General features: G+C 38.3%; 1 protein-coding gene across 1 annotated transcript in view; it reads right to left on the bottom strand.

Annotated features, from left to right (window-relative positions):
• NECAB1 (N-terminal EF-hand calcium binding protein 1) overlaps positions 1 to 22,010 on the bottom strand; it is a 194,094-nt gene that overhangs the window by 146,638 nt on the left and 25,446 nt on the right. Inside the window, exon 3 of the mRNA XM_004602353.2 lies at positions 7,617 to 7,725. Coding sequence (XP_004602410.2) covers positions 7,617 to 7,725 — 109 coding nt within the window. The remainder of the gene's footprint in view (positions 1 to 7,616; positions 7,726 to 22,010) is intronic.

The following is a 22,010-nucleotide window of genomic DNA, read 5'->3' on the forward strand; positions in this document are numbered from 1 at the left end:
ACTCCACAGTATTGTACACTGAGATTCATTTTGGTCTTTAAAGGATATTTCCCTCTGTCACTGTATGGGATAATACTTAAGGAATTATGGCGATTTACTCATGTTTTTCTCTAACTAAAAATTAGGAACACTTTTGATGAACCATGGAAACTTCCTCTTAAGTTAGCAATCTTTCCTCTATTCTGTTCTCTGTGTGGTGATTTCAATTTGTGAGGTATCAAAGTTATGTGTTTAGTTTGTTCATTTTAGATGTTTAAAAACTCAAACTTAAATGTGGGATACAGTATTCTTTTCTAAGTAGCATTTTTTTACAAAACTAAAGAAAAATAGTTTTAAAAATATGTAATGAGCTTTCTTTTGGCTAAGCCACTCTTTCCAAGGAAACTGCCAGAAGAGTCAATAGAAAGGAAGCTGAAAATAGGTTTCCAATATAGGTTCTCAAGAGTACATTTGGATATACAAGAAAGGTGATATTGTAGACATAAAAATAATGGGCACAGCTAAGAAAGAAATGCCTTACAAATGTTTCCAAGGCAAAACTAGAAGTCAGTGATGTTACCCACCATGCTATTTACCATTGTTGTAAATGGACAAGTAGAGGGCAAGAGTCTTTTTTTTATTGAATCTCCATGAGATACAGTTACAGACTTTAATGATTATGTTTCAGTCATATAATGACTGAGCACCCATCCCTCCACCATTCATGGTGAGTGTCATGCTAAGTGAAATTACTCAGAAAGAGAGGGACAGATATAGAATGATTGCACTCATTTGTGGAATATAAAGTAACATAATATGAGACTAACACCTTAGGACAGTAGAGATAAGGGGCAGGAGGATCGCTCCACAGTTTGGAGGATGGCCTCATGTGCTGAAGGAAAAGGCAGGTGGGATGAAGAAGGAACCACCAAGCAAATGATGGTTGGCAGGACCACTTGGGATGGGAGATGTGTGCTGAAAGTAGACTAAGGACCAAACATGAGGGCAAGATTCTTAATAAGACAATTCATATCTGAGTTCTTAAGGGAACACATGAAGCATACTGAATCAAGAGAACTTCCTGAACCATGTGAAGGGAAATGATCAGAAGAAAAAGGAAGTCAAAGAGAAAGGTACTTGGGTTCAACTCTAGTGCAGGCCTGTTCCACCCAGGGCAGCACACTGAGCATCAATGGAAATCAACCAATGTTGATGGAATCTGCGGCCTATTACAGATGTTATTACAAAACTAAAAGTCCTCTATAATCATATTTGTATCAATCATATTTATATCAGTCAACATAAATATGATTGATTCCTCTACAATCATATTTATATCAGTCACTATAAATATGGTTGATTATCTTAAATAATAGTGTATGTCCTTCCCTCCCAAATATTTAAAGAAAATAAATGAAGCTATAAAGATAATTAGGAGTATGGACTATAGCTCAGAGGTAGACTGCATGTTTTACATATACAAGGCTCTGGACTCAATCCTCAGTATATGTGCAACACTGTAGGGAGCCATTTTAAAAGCCTGGCTCTTATCTTCTAGTCAAGCGGAGGCTGCTTGGGATTCCTGTAACAAATCAGCCACTGCTGATCTTATCATTTCGCCATTTGTCTCTCACTAGCCAACGCCCATGCCTGATCTGCATTTTACTACTGTTCCTATGGGAATCCAAGCATGCATACTATACCACCTCCTCCCAGCAGAGAGGTATAAGTATTGTAAGTATTGTAACTGCAGTAGAATAAACTCTCTCTCTCCTCCTCCTCCATCTGGCTCTGCATCTGTTCATTCGTCTGCGTCCCCTCCTTAGCCCCACGAAGGGTCCTCCCTGCTGGACAGGACGGGACCCCCACACAACACTGAACAAAAAACTGAATAAATAAATACAATTATGAGACGTATTTTTTTTAATTTTAGGGAAAGTACATTTGACCGCAGAAGATTTAAAATGAGATGACAAATAAACTGGAAAATTATGAAGTTCATAAGGACATCAGAATAAAGGATTACTATTGATTGTTCAATGATAAGCCCTGAGGCAGTTAATCTATGACAAAGGAGCTGGGTGCATGAAGTGGAGACAGGAAAGTCTCCAACAAATTATATTGGGGAAACTTGATAACAGGCTACAAAAAAATAAAACTGGGTCTATATTTCATACCATACTCAATTATTAATTCAAAGGGAATCAATGAGCTAGATATTAGACCAGAAATTATGAAATGCATTAAGAAAAATTTAGACCTCTCTAGTATCTGAACTTAATAAAAATATTAAAGTAAACCTTACAACTCTCTGGGATCTGAACCTCAAAGGCATTTTCAATGACTTAATTTCACTAGCAATGACAACGAAACCAAACAAAAAAAGCAAGTAAGACTATATGACATTCAAAAGTTTTCACATGGCAAAAGAAAGAAACTCACTCTAAAATAAAAAGAAACTCTACCAACTGGGAGAAGTATTTTGCACATAGTGTATCAGGTAAAGAATAAATATTCAAAATGTATAAAGCACTTATAAAGTTCAGCAACAACAACAACAAAACCCAATAACCCCATCAAAAGTGGGGGAGGAGAACAGACATTTCCCTGAAGACATGAGTGGTTAGTAAGTACATGAAAGAGTGTTTGTCACTTATCAAGGAAATAAAAATAAGATGTCACCTCACACCAGTGAGGTGACATCTTATTTTTCATCAACGACAACACCCAACATCTTATTTTTCATCAACTACAACACCCAACAGAAGAGAGAACAAAAGGGAATGCCCTGCCGCAGAGGCAGGGTGGGGTGGTGGGGTTGGGGTGGGGGTGACGGGAGGGATACTGGGAACATTGGTGGAGGAGAATGGGCACTGGTGGAGGGATTTAAACCAACTGCAAACATGAAAGTTCATAAGTTTGTAACTGTACCTTACAGTGATTCACTAATAAAAATTTTTTTTAAATTAAAAATTTAAAAAAGAAAAATCAAGCAATCAATAATAAGCTTTGGGCTCTGGATTACAGCGCTGAGAATATCCGGTTGTAGAAGAAGTGGCTGAGTTGGGGGAATGATGAAGCAGGTTGGAAGTAACACAAGAGCATAGATGAGGGTCCAAGGCACATTGGTGTGGTAAAATGAGGTAAGAATTTACACCAATCTATAATTTTCGATTCACAAATAGTGGGGGAAGGGTGGAGGGAAGGAATACTGAACCTGAGAAGACATGAGCACTTAGATTGCAGGAATGTGCAGTAACTTTATCCATCAATTCTACAAACGTAAGCACTATTGGAACCGTATGACTTAAACTATGATAAAAATGTGTAAACTAAACAAGTATTTTAATTTTTTTTCTCTTTTGGGTCACACCTGGTGATACACAGGGCTTACTTCTGGTTCTGCACTCAGGAATTACCCCTGGCGGTGGTCACAGGACCATATGTGATGCTGGGAATCAAACCTGGGTCGGCTGTGTTCAAGGAAAATCCTACTCTCTGTGCTATTGCTCCAGCCCCTGTAAATAAGTATTTTAGAAACTATAAAATATGATCTCTAAACAGTTGTATAAGTTTAGCTGCTTTTCTTTTTGGTCATTTTACAGGAAATAATTTACTGAGTTTTGATATTTCAAATACTTGAAATATTCATATTGGCATTACTGGAACAGCTTTAATTGTGTTTCCAAACAATATTGATTTCTCATGACCACAAATTAAAATTTAAGAATATATTTAGGAGGAGAAATTTTGATAGACCAAGAATGTTCTCATTATTTTTTCTTCATTTACAAAGATTATCAAAGAGTGCATGTTACTTTTCAAATTTGACAATGCATGATCCTCCAAACAAGCAAGTGTACCCTCCCTGAAACAACAAACATGACAAAATCCATAATTATAACAAGGAGACTTGAATTTACATAGATAGGAGGAAGGAACTCAACTAATATTGTGTTTGAATATCCCTTTGCAAGGCACAGGATGTTATTCAACTAAACAAGAAAATTCAGAGCTCTGGGAGATAATGACTTCATGACTCTATGGCTAAATTAAATCACCAGACTAGACATCAGGCCACCAGAGCAGTCTTGCTGGCCTCCGAGAACATTCTAGTTTCCGGACACTTGTGCTTCCCTGTGAGCATGAGACAACTCTGCCTTGTCAGCCTCTGTCTGAAGTGACTCCTCCGGGCTAAGCCATTCCCGGAATCTAGTCAGAGTGGTTGGGATGCTGAGTGTATATGAAAGTCTATTTTCTCAGAAAATAAATGGATGGGGGGAAGTATATAGCAATCACTAAGATAACAAAAAGTAGACTATACAAAGATAAAGAGTTAACACTGCATAAAAATAAACTGAAATTTCTATGTCAGTGTCTGAATTCATATCCTTAAAGGATTAAAGACTGAATCAACTTTTTTTTTAATTGGGAGGATGGGACAGTGGTTTGGGTCACACTTGGCAGTGCTCAAGGCTTAGACAGGCACTGAGTTTAGGGATTACTCTTGCAGTTGGCTCATATAGTGCAAGAACCTTACCATCTAAACTATCTCTCCAGCTTCTGACACTTATCCTTTAAAATGGAATTTTGGACTATAATATCCATCGTAATGTGAGCTCCAAATCAATTTGAACACCATTAGTATAAGAAAACAGTTGTTACTGATATATATAAGCAAAAATGCAGTTAAATATTATTATGTACTTATTATATGAGCCATTGTTGCAAATCCTTAGCATTTATGTAAGCTAATATAATGCTATGCATTTCAAGGAACTCCAGCTAAAACACACACATAAAATAGTAAAATCATCAACAAGACCTATTGAAATGATTTGTTACTAATACCAGCAAATGCACATTTAAAAACCTCTGTCACCTAGTTCTAGAACTTTAACTCCCAATAATTGTTCCAAACCTGGATATTGTCAAAACTTTAACAACTCTGATCAGCAAGAAGTAATCAGCACACACGACAGTATTAGCATTTGAATGTCAACGCTTAAACCTCAAAGGAAAATTCTGATCCTTTTTTTTTTCACTCAGTCTCATTTCTCAGAAAGTAACAATAGGTCCTCCTTTCTTCTCTGCAAAAACATCATGCCCAACAGCCATTTATGGGTTAGCTATAATTTGTTCTCTTTTTCTATCTTCCTGCCCTTAAAATTATCCTTCAACAGAATCACAATGATATGCAAAAACGTTGCTTACTTTCTTGTAGTTTTCCCTGGTTTAGGTGTCAACATTGCACTTTTGCAATCTCAGGATGAAAATCCCTTCCTTTTCATTCTTCTCTCCAGATTAGTCTTTCCCCTTCCTTTCAGATTTACCACCGTAAGATACAAAGTTGTTCAGGATTGGGCTTCAGTCATACAATGTTCCAACACCCATCCTTTTACTAGTGTATATTTCCCACCACCAATACCAATGTCCCTAGACTTCCCTTCTGCCACCACCAGCCTGCCTCTCTATGGCAGACACCTCTCTCTCTCTCTCTCTCTCTCTCTCTCTCTCTCTCTCTCTCTCTCTCTCTCTCTCTCTCTCTTCCCTTCCCATCCCTCTTTCCTTTCAGACTTTTCGGTTTGCAATAGAGATACTGAAAAGTTATCAGGTTATCATGTATATCAGTTTATTACCTCCTTTCAGCACTCAGTTCCTGACTAGAGTGATCATTTCCAACTACCAACTACCAATGTGACATTGGTGCCCCTCTGTTCTAACTACCCTTCCCAGCCCACCCAACCCCACCTGTAGCATTTTTCCAACCACAGACCTCCAGACCCTCACTGTCTTTGGGTATTAATATCATCTATATATTTTTTATATCCCGCAAATGATTGCAATCATTCTGTCTGTCACTCTCCCTCTGCTTCATTTCACTCAGCATGATACTCTCCACGGCCATCCATGTATAAGCAAATTTCATTACTTATTTTTCCTTGAGCTGTTAGTATTCCATTGTGTTAGATGTAGCAGAGTTTCTTTATCCACGTGAGTTTTTCACTTGGTGAACAGACTTGCTGCATCCGTTCACCTTCAGCTTCCAGAATTTGTCTGACGCTTTCTCCTCTGATTGGGAAATTCTCCCATCTATTTCTTTACTTGGTCAACTATAACTCACCTGCCCAAGAAATATTCCTTGAGCCTACCATATCAAAGCCTAGCCCTTTGTCATTCTAAGATCCTAGGCATCCATCAAATCATAGCGTTTATCTATTTGAGTGAAATGCCAGCTCCTGGGTCTATTTCTCTATAAAGTAAACACTGCTTCCACACTGTATTGCCAGCCCCTAGTAGAGGTGTGCCATGTTAGCATCTATTGGATAGCATAGGGACTTCTGATGCTCTTATCTACAAGGATCTTTTAAAAAATATATTTAAACACCATGGTCTTCAAAATTGTTCATGATACAGTTATTACAGACTTTTGATGTTCCAACACCAATTCTACCACCTGAGCAACCTTACCTGCACCATGTCTATATTTCCCCTCCACCCATGTCTGCCTTCTGAACAGGTACATGATAAATGCTCAATTAGTGACAAACAATTTATTAATCTGCAGACAAAGACTTCACAATCCCGTGGTGATATATAACAATTTTCACAAATTTTCTTTTACTGAGTATTTTTGATTATTCATTTCACCCTTTAGTTATAGCAAGCAATATAAAGCAAATTATCCTGCTAATATCTTTTCTGACCACAAAAATCGCATGCCATTTCAGAAGGGATGTGAAACCCCAATAGCAGTCAAATTCACAATCTGATTTTTTTAAATTGTCGGCTGCTTAAGTAAAGTGAACTTAATCTTTAAATTTGTCTTATTATTTTGCCTCAAGAAAAAATCTGTGCATAGATTGTCCAAGAACATTTTCTTGGGGTGCTGGCTAGTGCAATGAAGCCATCTCAACAATTGCCTGAAGCAAGACAGTGAATTTTAAGCAAGAGTCAAGCTGAGAGGTCTCAAATTATGGTTGAAATGGTGTATTTTCACATTAAAATTCTGTAAACACAGCCAACACAAATAATGTGATTTGGATCAATTACCCAAATCAAGCAGCATATTTCTGCTGTTCAATACACACAATTTCTCATTATTTTACTTATTTAAATTGCAGGAGATTATAATAGAAGCTTTATAAATCTAATACTACTGCAAAGAGGAGATCTACATGTATAACATAAATAAATCAGATCCCTGTATGCACTGGTAGTTTAGAGAAAATTCTACGTCCTGCATTGACTGCATTTCTCAGGTTAACAGTGACTGAGAGTTTAGCACATCTGAATAGTCCAGATAAGAGCTGCAATTCTTCATTCCACTATATTAATTCAAGTGTGAACTGAGGATAATTTTTTTAAGTGAAACAATCTGATCTAAAACCTTGGAAACAAGATAAAATTCTTCTCTTTTATTAGGGAGCAGATTTAGAATTACATATAATTTATGCTTTTGTTTTATCTGAAGTTATTTAAGAAGAATTTCCTATAGAAGGTTTTCAATTCAATATTCAGTTTTTTTAATTATTAAAGAAGAAGAATCTCAGAACTTTCCTCTGCTTTCCTTTATTGCTCTATATTTATTCCAGTCTACCTAATTCACAAATCCAAATGCTGAAAAAGTTCCTTACTTGGTATTGTGAGTATCAATGGTGTGGAAGAGCTCGTGTAATTCTTCTCCACTTAGAACACCATCCGCAAAATATGCTTTGAATTCCTCAAAGGACAATTTTCCATCATCTGAAATTGCATAAGCAGAAAAGAAGCAAATAATTTCCACACTGTACATTATTTCATCTCTTACTTTTTAAAAAATCTTTGCTTATATATTTGTGCAGGTTGATTTGTGTACATATATATTCAAAACGAGAACAATCCAAGGCATTAAAGAAGACAATAATCAACAAATCATAAAAAGTAATATATATGTACATATATACATACATATATATATATATATATACACACACACATACATATATATACCTCTCCAAGAGCCCGGCATGCTACAGAGTATCCTGCTTGCACGGGCAGAGCCTTGCAAGCTACCCGTGGCATATTCATATGCCAAAAACAGTAACGATAGGTCTCATTACCTGACCCTGAAACAGCCTCTAATCGTTGAGAAAGACGAGTAAGGAGAGGCTGCTAAAATCTCAGGGCTGGGAGGAATAGAGACTTTACTGGTGCCCACTCGAGTAAATAGACAAACAATGGGATGACAGTGACAGTGATACAGTGATCTTTATAGTTAAGAGATTTTGGATATGTACACTTAATATAATGTCTAGATGGTTTTGAATATTTTGGGTTCTTCTTTCTCATAAGGTATGACAAACAATAAGCAACTTAACTGGCCATACCAAAATTATATTTATAGATAAAAGTCCAAGAAAGATGCAATTACTTAATGGTTTGCTTCCATATACAGTCTCAAAGATTGAAGAACCATCATTAGGTATATATGGATCAAGTAGATTACAACATGTGGGATTGCTAACACAGTTCAGCAAACTGGGTATATTCCTTTACTGACTAAACAAATGAATACCTTTGCCTGAAAAGCAAGTACCTTAACAATTATATTATCACTCTAACCCAATTCTAAGTTTTAAAGTATAAAGCCTTCTGAGAGCTTTAGATTTTCATTTCACTTTTAATAGGTATTTACACCAAATGTACAGTTAATTTATGCTAACAGTTAATGGGGTAGATGCATAACATCACGGAATCACTGTATCACTGTTGTCCCATTGCTCACCAATTTGCTCGAGTGGGTGCCAGTAATGTCTCATTTGCCCCTATCGAGTTCAGGATCAGGGGAATGACACCCATTACTGTTACTGTTTTTGGCATATCAAATATGCCACAGGTAGCTTTCCAGGCTCTGCTGGATACATAACATAAGAGGTCTAGACATTCTGTTCTGGATCCAGCACTGAAGGAGTTACTGGCACATCCCCCTAAGCCGGTTCAGCTCAGCCATTTAACAGCACAGCAACTCATTACAAAATCAAGTTTAATCCAAGGTTCATCAATTGCCTAATTTTGTGTTCCTGTTTCAGTGTCATAATGCAAATGATTATTGTGTTCCTTTTTCAGTGTCATAAAGCAAATAAAAGTTGCTCAAAGCAACTTCTTTCTGCTACCTCTATCTCTATTGCAATAACAATAATAACAGTGGGATTTAGAGTCGAAGGTCAAACAGCATAATTTAAGATAAAACCAGACAGAGGACAACTTTGTTGAGGAAAAACTCAGGCAAAACATGTAAGTTGGATAGAAAAACTACAAACTGCCTTTTGGGTGGCAAAAATTAAGATTTACTATCATATATTAGAGCTCATGAATTATGTTATTCTGAAAGTCATGCCAGTTAAGAAGACTTAACTGTGTTGCTCTTTTTTTAAAAAAATGTAAACAAGCAAATGAAGTAGAAATAAAATAATGTAATACAAGTTTATAATTGCTTAGTAATGCAGAACCATACTCCAACCGGATTTCTCTTCTACATCCTTAATAAGACACAATACTTTTGTAACATTAAGACTCAAATCTAGAAATATTTCAAAGTAACTCTGCATTTGCTTGTTTAAAAGTGCGACAGCCTAAATTGAAACTTTCCAGTAGTCCTACATGTTATAAAGCAGGCTTGGATATGACTGGCACACATCACAAAGAACAAAACCAACCAGTGTTGGCATGGGTGTGGAGGAATAGGGACCTTCATTCACTGCCGGTGCCTAATTTTGGGTCCCTGCTTGAATGGGCTATTTTAGTGTCATGCCCCAAATGACTATTTTAAACATTAGCCCCATTTAACTTGCTATATATATCAAACTAAATTTGGTGTATCTATTGTGTACCTCTTTTTATATAATACATATTATTTCCAGGCAGGAGAACTGGACACACACCAGATCTAAGTGTCTGTCAAAGAGAGAAGGGGAAAGACATTTTCATCTACATTTTTTCAAAAAGTGATGAAAGAAAAAGTGAAATCCATCCACCATTTCCATTTTTTCCACTATGATCTGCGACAACTGTACTACATCCATATTTTATAGTGGAATATGTTTTCCTTGATGAATATTTCATCGTTTTCCTGTGAGCTGAGTCAACAGAACTTCAGTTACATGTGGGCAGGACAGACAGGGTAAGACTTCTCTACAGTGACTAGAGTGACTGAGTTCGAACAGTAATGTACATATTATTAAATGAAAACACCAAATAATGAGTGTTCTGATGGCTCTATGTGGCTATAAGCCTCTCTTCATGATTCTTCTCAGGGAAACTATGAAAAAGTTATAGAAGATATTGAATTACGTGTCTGACTGAAAGGATAGAAAGTGTAGCACCAATAGCACTGTCCTCCTGTTCATCTATTTGCTCGAGCGGGCAGCAGTAACATCTCCATTGTGAGACTTGTTACTCTTTTTGGCATATCAAATACACCACAGGTAGCTTTCCAGGCTCTGCCATGCAGACAGGATACTCTCGATAGCTTGCTGGGCTCTCCGAGAGGGACAGAGGAATCGAACCCGGGTTAGCTGCGTGCAAGGCAAACACCCTATCTGCTATGCTATAGTTATATATATATATTAAAACAAAGGTATCTCTTTTCTTTTTTCTTTCTTATTTTGACTTTTGGGTCACACACAGCGATGCTCGGGGGTTACTCCCAGCTCTGCACTCAGAAATTACTCCTGGTGCTTGGGGGACCATACGGGATGCCTGGGATCAAACCCAAGTCGGCGACATGCAAGGCAAACCAACCCCCTACCTGCTGTACTATCACTCCAGCCGCAGAAAGGGTATTTTCAAAGTCTGCTGGAGTGTTTTGGTTGCTTGTTTGGTGCACTGCACTTTAAGACTGTTATTAGTAGGGTGTCATACATGAAATATTCCTGCACCACCCCCTCCACCCAGCTATCCACTTTCCACCACAGTTGTCCCAGTGTCCCTCGCCCTCCTACTTTCTGTGGTAAGCTGCAGACTGCACTCAAGTTCCCAGTTTCCGTTACTATTGGACATTAGTTGTTCCCCTGTCCTGTTTCTCTAAATAGCACATATAAGAGAACTCAGTCTGTGCCTTTCCTTCTTTATTTCTGCCTAAGTTCACTCAGTATGATATTCTCAGGTTCCATCCATATGGCAGCAACTTTCATGATTTCATCTTTTCTTACAGCTGAGTGATATTCCATTGTGTATATGTACACATAACAGTTTCTTTCTTGGATACTTTGGTTGCTTCCAGATTTGGGTGACTGTGACTAGTGCTGCAATGAACACAGGAATGCAGATGTGGCTCCTAAATTGTGGTTTTGGACCCTCAGGGTAGATGCCTGCAGTGGGATTGCTGGGTCATATGGAAGCTCAATTCCTAGTATTTAAAGAAATCAGTGGTGATATACATTTTTGGTGGTGACAATGTGAAAAAACACTGGACAAAAAAAATGAATATTGGGGCTGGTGCGATAGCACAGCGGATAGCATGTTTGCCTTGCACACCGCCAACCCGGGTCCCGGGTTCTATTCCCAGCATCACATATGGTCCCTTGAGCACCGCCAGGAATAATTCCTGAGTGCAAAGCCAGGAGTAACCCCTGCACAACGCCAGGTGTGACCCAAAAAGCCAAAAAAAAAAGGATAGGTTTGTAATCCGCTTAGTGAGTATAATCAAGAGGAATTGTGATAGTTAGGAGTGGAGAGAGAAATGCAGGGTGATACACACTTTCCAGTTACGAGCAGTCAAATGGATGATGTCTTCACTCATTGCAAGAAAAAGCACCGGACAAAAAAGTGGAGATTGAGGGCCTGAGAGAGAGACCAGCATAGGAGCTTGCCTTGTGCTCAACCAATGCCAGTTTTATCCCTAGCACCACAGATGGTCCAATCAGCATCAAGTAATCCCCAATACACATGATCCTTGGCACAGTCATTATAAGCCCTCTACACAGTTGGATGTAACACCTCTTTCCCCTTAGGAAAGCAGAAGGTGATGTACAGAACTCACTTCTACCTTGCTAAAATTTTATATTCTGGTGGAATAAGGCATCAAGCAAGTCAGAGGATGTTATGAGTCAAGAAAAGGAGAGAGAGGAGAGCGAGAAGGAGAGGGTGGAAGGAGAAGGTGGAAGAGGCTGAGTTTCTGGCTTCATAAACACAGAGCAACTGAGATTCTAGAAGTCAGTTTGTTGTCTCAGGAAAAAGGCTTAAGAGTGAGGAAAAAATAGAATAGAATAGACTGGGAGTGTCAACAGAATTCTTTATGTTGTGGAGTTTGCAAATGCTTTTCTGTTGCAAGAACAAAGAGGTTAACATAACTGCACACATATTTTCATGCTATAGATACTGTTTGGGATGGATTTACTAGTGCTCTCATGTTAAGTGAAGACAATATATAAGTTTTTGGTGCCTATCTTTTATCCTGGAAGAATATTGTATTCAAACAAATATAATATTTAATGTGCTTTAACATTTAAATTTTAATTTATAGGTGATCAGCTTTTGTACATGTAAATCTGGTGTTTCTATGAGATGGGGAAGGCTGTTTTACACTGCTATAGTTTCTTCTTCAAGTTTTATTTCCATCAATATGCCAACCACTTAAGCTCTATATCTCAGTGCTTCTCCTCCCTCTATCACCATTTTAATTTAGTTTTTGTAAGCTTTTAAAGTAATTATCCTTTCAAAACATGGCTTTTATTTCATGCATTACTTTAACATTTTGGAACACTTTAAGTAGTGCAGCTTACAAGATCAAAAACAAAACATGATCATCATCAATTATAACAGCCAAGTCCTGGTACAAATGAACACCTGGGAAGCATTACTGGGCTTGGCAGACAAAGGACAGCGCGTCTTTGCACATATTTGCAAATTGTAGAGGCGGAAACAGAAAATGGCACCTTCTCTCTGAAATGAAGTTCTTAGCTTGTGTATTCAGAGAAGTTACAATGCATTGTTTTTTGTTCAATCTAACAGATAAACACTTTCTGTCAAACGTACAGAGCACTTTGTGCAAGTCATTCCCCATCACTGTACATTAACTTCCTTATCTCTAAATGGGAGCCTTTTCCTGCTCCAGGCTTTCAATGCTGCGTGCTTCTAAATAACTCACTGATAACTTCTACACTGAAAACAAAAGCAGAATAATTCCTATTTTAGGGCATCTGTAAAGAGGCAGCACCATTTCCTTTGGCATCATCCTGTCCTTCAAAACAACAAAAATTGGAACAAAGTGAAGATCTATAACTTTTCTTGGATTCATCATAGAACTGAAGTTGTAGGTCTAATGACTATCTCAAATCAGGGGGGAAAAAGAGTGTAGCAGTCAAGATTGGTTAATCTAGAGTAAAAGTAACTAGTCGTAAGCTAATATGAACATGGAAACACTAATTTTGATAAGTTGCCAGAGGCTGAGTGCAATCTCCATGAGAGAAAGAGAGAGAGAGAGAGAGAGAAAGAAAGAAAGAAAGAAAGAAAGAAAGAAAGAAAAAAAGAAAGAAAGAAAATACTAGAAAACGTTTTTTGTGTTTTTTTTTTAAATTTAACTAAAGAATGTCTATGAAGAATGCTCAGGGAACTTTTCAGAGCCAAAGAAAAAAATCAGTGGCATGTTCAAACTGAAATGCATAACAAAAATAAGAAAAAAATCGGAACATTGAAGCTTCAAAAGGTGTCACATACACATAAGTGAAATACCCAAAGAAAGAAAACTCAAGCAAACAACAAAACCTTTAAGTAATGAGTCAAGAAGTTTCCACAACTAACGAGAAAAATGAAATCAGAGGTATAGAAAGCTGTGAGAGTTTTAAACAACATTTACTCCTCCGAATCCACAGATAACAATCTAAAGACATACTAAACCGATAATTTAAACATGTCACGTTTAAATTGCAGACTAGCAAAGACCAAGAGGATGTTCAGAAAGAAGTAGAGGAAAAACATCTACCTGGGACCGGTGATAAGAATTGCAATTTACAATGAATTTATTGTCAGAAACCACATAAGCACAGAGTAGAGACTGAAGTATTTGAAATGTAGAAGGAAAAAGAACACAATCCAGAATTTTTATATGCAGTGAAATTATTTTTAAAGTGAAGGAAAAACAAAGGCCTTCTCATATAGACTGAAGGAATTAATTGCCACCAGCTTATTCCTACATGAAGTGTTAAATGAAGTTCTCTAGGGAGAAAAGTGGTAATTGTACTGAAATGTTAATTTGCAGAAAGAATAGTAAATGAAGAGTAAATGAAAGAAATGAAAAAAATATTTCTTGTTCTAAATTAATCTAAGAGATATGTGTATAAAAATAATATTAAAATGTATCAGTAATTATAGCACATGGCCAAGTGAAATATTATATTAATTTCATAATGAATAAAATTATAGACAATATTCTCCTATATCTGCTATAACCACAAAGTAGAATAGTATAATTTGAAGATAGATTAGTAAAAATGAAATGCTACAAAATTACATTAGCAAAAATGGCATATGGCAACCACTAAATTTTATAAACAGAAATGTGATTAATTTGCTAAGGGATGATATAAAATAGAATCATAAATTACTGCTTAAAACCAGATAAGAGACAGAGAACAAGAGAAAATGACTACCAACCAAGTAGATGTTAATCTAACATTGTCAACTTTCTCTTTCAACAGCAGTTGAAAGACAGACTGTGCGTAGCAGAAACAACATCTGTACCTATATATTCATTGCAGCACTGTTCACAATAGCCAAAATCTGGAAACAACCCGAGTGCCCTAAAACAGATGACTGGTTAACGAAACTTCGGTACATCTATACAATGGAATACTATGCAGCTGTTAGAAGAGATGAAGTCATGAAATTTGCTTATAAATAGATAAACATGGAGAGTATCATGCTAAGTGTGAATGAGTCACAAAGAGAGGGACTGACATAGAGGGACTGCACTCATTTGTGGAGTGTAGGGTAGCATCACTTGAGGCTGACACCCAAGGACCATAGATACAAGGGCCAGGGGGATTGCCCCATAGCTGGAAGACTGCTTCATGAGTGGAGGGGAGAAGGCAGATGGAATAGAGAAGGGATCACTAAGAAAATGATGGCTGGAGGGACCAGTAGGGATGGGAGATGCATGCCAAAAGTAGATAATGGACCAAACATGATGACCTCTCAGTGTCTGTGTTGCAAGCTATAATGCCCAAAAGTAGAGAAAGAGTATGGAGAATATTGTCTGCCATGGAGGCAGGGGGAGGGTGGGAAAGTAGGGGTATACCCAGGATATTGGTGGTGGGGAATGTGCACTGGTGGAGGGATGGGTATTTGATCATTGTGAGACTGTAAGCCAAACATGAAAGCTTGTAACTATCTCATGGTGATTCAATAAAATTAAAAAAAATAAAATAAAATAAAAAAAGAAAGAGACTGTGTGTGCTGGGGAGATAGTATGTCGGGTGAGGGGCTTACCTTGTACAGGACTGACCCAGCTCCCACACCTGGCACCACACACATCTGGATACTGCCAGGAGTGTCCCTGAGCACAGAGCCAGCAGGAAGCCCTAAACACCACCAAGGGTGGTCCAAAATCCAAACAAGACAGGACACTGAGCAAGTACAACACAAAATCCAAGCTGCCTGTTTTGTTACAATCCAGCTTCTTAAACTATGGGCCACATAATGGGATGTATAGGTCCAAGGAAAAGGCTGGCCACTGTAAGAAGTTTCTTGAATACAGAAGATGAAAAATGGATTTAAAGTCAAAGGCAGGGGCTGGAGAGATGGAACGGCATGTAGGGCGTTTGCCTTGTACGTGGCCAACCCGGGTTCAGTTCCCGACATCCCATATGGTCCCTGAGACCCACCAGGAGTAATTCCTGAGTTCAGACCCAGTTGTAACCCCTGAGCATCATTGGGTATGACCTAAAAAGCTAAAATTAAGGGAAAAAAATCAAAGGCATAATGTATCTGAGGTGTTTCTGGCAATGCTCATCCATGTTGTACCTTGTGGGCAGAAAAGGGTCATGAGAAGGAACAGGAGCCATGCATTAAATAAATCCACTTTGCAGGTTTGTAGAGAGAACCCACAGGTTAAGGGATGGGCAAGGACCAAAGTTGGAGTTCCAGCACCCAAAGGGCCCCTGACCACCTCCAGATACAGCCAGGTCCCTGAGCCCCCCGGGCCGGTGTTGGTGGCCTCCATAAGAAGGCTGAAATCTGTGGGGCCTTCTAATAGCATCTCAGGGCCCTGTTCACTCAGTTGCTACCCTGTGTTAGCACCAGAGTTCCATCCCTCTAAATGTGCACAGTGTTTCACTATTCAAAGCTACAGACACCACGATATCTCGGATACATAAACCAGAATTATATTCTGCCAGCTCTACTCCTCACACAATGAGCAAGGAACGACAGTTGTTTAACCCAAAGCACAGATGCTGATCTCTGTTCTTAAAATCAAGAATCAGAGGGGTATGCCATAAATAATGAAGCAAAACAAAACTCCGGGGAAATTTTTCAGATGCAATAAACAGAACTAGGTAATTTAACCTGAAAACTAAGTCAAAGCAGACGTCTTAACATTGTTAACTGAAATAAGAAAAGGAGTCAATACCATAAAATGAGAACTACAACAAAGACAGAGAAAATATAAAAATGTGGGGCTGGAGCCCATAGCACAGCGGGTAGGGCGTTTGCCTTGCATGTGGCCAACCCGGGTTCGATACTCAGCATCCCATATGGTCCCCTGAGCACCACCAGGGGTAATTCCTGAGTGCAGAGCCAGGAGTAACCTTTGTGCCGCGCTGGGTGTGACTCAAAAAACAAATTAATTAATTAAAATGTTTAATTATATTTAATTTAATTTAAAATAAATTAAAATGTTTCAAGCAGAAGTAACAAGTTTAAGAATAGACTATTGGAACAGAAGAATACCAAGGAGGATTTTAGCTCTCCATGCTTCCCTTTGCTGCTGCTGCTGTTGCAGTGACCAGGGGGTTTCACACTGTTGGTTCTATTGCCCCCACACTAGTTGGGGTGCTGGCCAGGGATGGCAAACTTCAGCTGCAGAACTTGCACCCACTTGGTTATGGCACGGCAGAGGCTGCACACTTTGTTGCCACCAGCATATCACTCAGCACGCAGGAGGGCAATGGGATAAAACCAGAGGTTGCAGGCAGGTCTCCCAACACTGACTCATCCTTAGGGCCTCAATCAAGAGATTTTGCACAAACAAGTAGTTGAAGAATCACTGAGTTGAAAGGTTCAGCAGTGCAAGACAAAGAAACACCTCTTTAGAAAAATAAGAACTAGAACATATGAGAACAGGGTGATGCCCTCGGAGTTCTTTCCTTACCCATCTCTCAATATGATTCAGTGATTCTGCTTTGGAGTATTTACCACAAGGGCCCAAAAACTCTATTCAGAAAAGACTTTTGCACCCCAAGGTTCACGGAAGCATAAGTCACAAGAGCCAAAATCTAAAAAGCACCCAAATGTCCAAGAGCAGGATAAAGTGGATAAAGAAACAGGCATAGCAGCATAATGGAATACTACTCGGCTCTAAGGAAAAACAAAAGCATCGCATTTGTTGCTGGGTGGATGGATCTGGAAAGTACCACGCTGAGTGAACTTAGAAGGCAAGGGAAAGACCCAGAATACGTTTCATGCATGGGATATAATGAAGTGTAGCAAGGAAACAAATATTCAAAGGCAGTAGAAACCGAGATCCAGCCTTGGATAGGAAGCTCATCACTACGGGAGGAGAGGCAGGGTGAGGGGAAGGCGGACGGTGGGACAATGGTGGAGGGTTTGCTGTTGGAATGTTTTTTGATGAAAACCCGCCATTATCAATACTGCAAACTGAAAATTTTAAAGTAAATACATGAAACTTTATAAAATTGAAAAATTATAAAAATTATATATAATTATTATATAATTTTATAAATCATAAAATTTTCATGGCAAAGAAAACTTAAGCTATATACAAAGACATCTACTGAATGGGAGAAACATTTGCACATAATATATCAGACAAAGGTTTAATATCTGAAATTTACAAAACACAAAGCTCAATAAAAATATCCATTAACTCATGGAAAAATAGGGAGGAGACAAACAGAAACTTCCTCAAAGAATATTTACATATGGCTAATAGACATAGGAACAAGTGCTCGCCATCACTTGTACTTAGGGAAATACAAATCAAAACAATGATAAGATAATATTTCACACCTTTGGGAATGGGATATATCAAAGAAATGTGAAACAGTGAATGTTGGCTGGGAAGTAATGAGAAAGGAATCTTCATTTATTGTGGTGAGAATATCATTTGGTTCAACTTCTATGGAAAACAGAACAGGGATCTCTCAAAAATGCCAGAATAGAACTCCCATATGACCCAACAATTCCACTCTTCAGCATCTACCCCGTCACTGTGAATGTCACTGTCATCCCATTGTTCATTGATTTACTCCAGTGGGCGCCATAATGTCTCCTTTTGTCCCAGCCCTAAGATTTAAGCAGCCTCTTCTTTCTCATTTTTTCCAACAATTGGAGGCTCTTTCAGGGTCAGGGGAATGAGACTGTTATTGTTACTGTATTTGGCATATCGAATACGCCACGGGGGGCTTGCCAGGTTCTACTGTGCGGGGTATCTGCCCCAAAATATAAAAATATTATTTTGGGCCCGAAGAGATAGTACAGGACTAAAGCACTTGTCTTGTGTGTGGCTTACCCGGGTTTGATCCCCAGCTTTACAAATGGTCTCCCAAGCTCACCAGGTATGACCCCTGAGCACAGAAACAGAAGTAGTCCCTGAGCACAGCAAGAAACAGAAGTAATCCCTGAGCACAGCAAGAAACAGAAGTAATCCCTGAGCACAGCAAGGTGTGACACAAAAACAAAAATCAAAACAAAAAAAATCATCTGAAAGGATATATGTGGGGCCATGTTCATTGTAGCACTTATTATTCTAGCCAGAATATGAAAACAACCCAAATGTACAATTACAGTTGATTGGGAAGTTGTACGCTGAGATAGAAAAAGTGAAAAACTGCAGTTTGTCGCAACATATATGGAACTGGAGGGCATCTTGCTGAGTAAAATAAGTTGGAAGGAGAATGACAGATACTCGTGATCTCACTCACCTGTGGAACACAGAGGGACAAATTAAGGAAATAAATCCATCAAATAATGACAAATCCTGTCTGTCAAATAATTGTCACTGTCACTGTCACTGTCACTGTCATCCTACTGATCATCGATTTGCTCTAGTGGGCACCAGTAACATCTCCATTGTGAGACTTGTTGTTACTGTTTTTGGCATACCGAATATGCCACGGGTAGCTTGCCAGGCTCTGCTGTGCAGATGAGATAATCTCGGTAGCCTGCCAGGCTCTCTGAGAGGGGAGGAGGAATTGAACCCGGGCTAATATGTAATTTAATATTTCTGTGGCCCAGGTATTAAATCTAAACTAAACAAAATTTGCAATATAATTTCTCTAAGAAAATGTGTTTCAGTTTTAAATAATGAAGTTAAAAAATACATGAGGGATAATTTTATTAATTGAAACTACACAAAAGGGGCTGGAGTGATAGCACAGCGGGCAGGGCGTTTGCCTTGCACGCGGCTGACCCGGGTTCAAATCCCAGCATCCCATATGGTCCCCTGAGCACCGCCAGGGTAATTCCTGAGTGCAGAGCCAGGAGTAACCCCTGTGTATCGCCGGGTGTGACCCAAAAAGCAAAAAAAAAAAAAAAAGAAACTACACAAAAGCGTAAATCAGTCTTATGCTACAAATACTTTTTTCATTGTTTTAATAAGCACATATGAGAAGAATTATTTTTCATATAAAATATTTCATTTGAAAAAAGTAGCTTCCTATAGGATTGTTGTCAGAGAAACATAAGGATTCTAGGTGCATGGTTTAATTTAGAGTTTAGATTTCTGAGGAGTGGGGTGGATGGGGAGAGATGGGTCACACCTAGTAGTGGCTCAGAGCTTGCTTCTGGGTGCGTGGTTCAGGGGTTACACCTGGCAGTGCTCAGGGACTAAGTAGTAGGGGGAATTGACCCAGTGTGTGTCAAATGCAAGGTAAGAGCAAGTAACCCCTGTCCTATCTTTTTAGTATATAGTTGGCAAGAAGTCAGAGAATAGTAATCAAAGGATTCCACATTAGTTTTGTTTATAAGAAAACACGAACCCCCAAAAATACACCCCATAATCTTATTTTTCCATTGCTTGAGTATTTGTGCACATATTGGGATTTTTGAATTAAGCAAATAATAGACAGGTCGAAAAATGACAACCCCAGTTTTGAATTACAAACCTGATTACAAGCACTGGGGTTGGAGCGAGAAGGAATGAGGGCAGATGAGGGGACAGAGGACAGTGGTGGAGGCACGCTGACGATGGTGGGTTTGCAGTAATTTTGTACATCTATACCCTATACTTTATTACCTCAATTATAATTAAACTTTTAATAAAAAGAAATATAAAAAATTCACAAACATTTAAAATATCTTTATATCTGTTGATCTTTATTGATCTTTCATGAAAAGTCATGGACTAGGAAAAATATTTGTTAAACTGTATCTGAGCATAATGATTTGCAAGGAATTCAACAACAAGAAAGTGAAAGCCAGTTCAGACATGAGCACCTTGCCTGTGACTGACCCTGGTTTGATCCCCAGTACCCCACATGGTCACCTGAGCCCCGCCAGGAGTGATCCCTGAGTGCAGAGCCAGGAGTAAGCCCTGAGCATTGGCATATGTGGCCCCCAAATTAACAAAGGTGAGAAAATGACAAAAAAAAAATCATAACAAACACTACACCAAAAAAAAAAACCCCAAAGACAACAACAACAGAGGGATATAGTAAATAAGTATTTAGAAATATTTTCAATATTGTTAGTTAAAAGGAATTAGTAACTAAAATAGTAATAGGAGATTACAATGTACTCATTAAAATAGGAGAAAACCCCTTCTACACACACACACACACACACACACACACAAAACAGATACTACTAATTTCCTGCTAGGATTTGGAATGACATGATATTCATTCTTGGTTCTTAAAAAAATAAATGTTACAGACACATTGGAAGAAATTCTACCATCTTCTTTCACAGTAATAATGCTCATAGGAATTTATTCAATTGGCCAAAAATTAATATCTATTTAAAAACCTGTGTTTAACTATTATAAAAGCTTTATCCATAATCATCAAATATAGGAAATATCCAGGATATCTTTCTGTAGACTCATGGATGACAGGTTTATCTACAGTAGAATTCATTCATTTTAAAAACTGAGATATCAGATCATGGAAAGGTACGTCTTAAATGTGTACTGTTTACTGAGATAAACAAATGGGACTACATTAAACTAAAAAGCGTCTGCACCACAAAAGATACAGTGACCAGAATACAAAGACAATCTACAGAATGGGAAAGGATATTCACCCAATACCCATCAGATAAGGGGTTGATATCAAGGGTATATAAGGCACTGGTTGAACTCTACAAGAAGAAAACATCCAACCCCATCAGAAAATGGGCCAAAGAAATGAACAGAAACTTTCCCAAGGAAGAGATACAAATGGCCAAAAGGCACATAAAAAAGTGCTCTACATCACTAATCATCAGGGAGATGCAGATAAAAACCATGAGATACCACCTCATACCACAGAGACTGGCACACATCCAAAAGAACAAAAACAACCACTGTTGGAGAGGATGTGGGGAGAAAGGGACCCTGCTACATTGCTGGTGGGAATGCCGACTGGTTCAGACCTTCTGGAAAACAATATGGACGATTCTCAAAAATTAGAAATTGAGCTCCCATTTGACCCAGCAATACCACTGCTGGGAATATATCCCAGAGAAGCAAAAAAGTATAGTCAAAATGACATCTGCACTTATATGTTCAATGCAGCACTGTTTACAATAGCCTGAATCTAGAAAAAACCCGAGTGCCCTAGAACAGATGACTGGTTGAAGAAACTTTGGTATATCTATGCAATGGAATACTA

This window comes from Sorex araneus, chromosome 2, assembly GCF_027595985.1.
Source record: "Sorex araneus isolate mSorAra2 chromosome 2, mSorAra2.pri, whole genome shotgun sequence".
NCBI classification, from domain to species: Eukaryota; Metazoa; Chordata; class Mammalia; order Eulipotyphla; family Soricidae; genus Sorex; species Sorex araneus.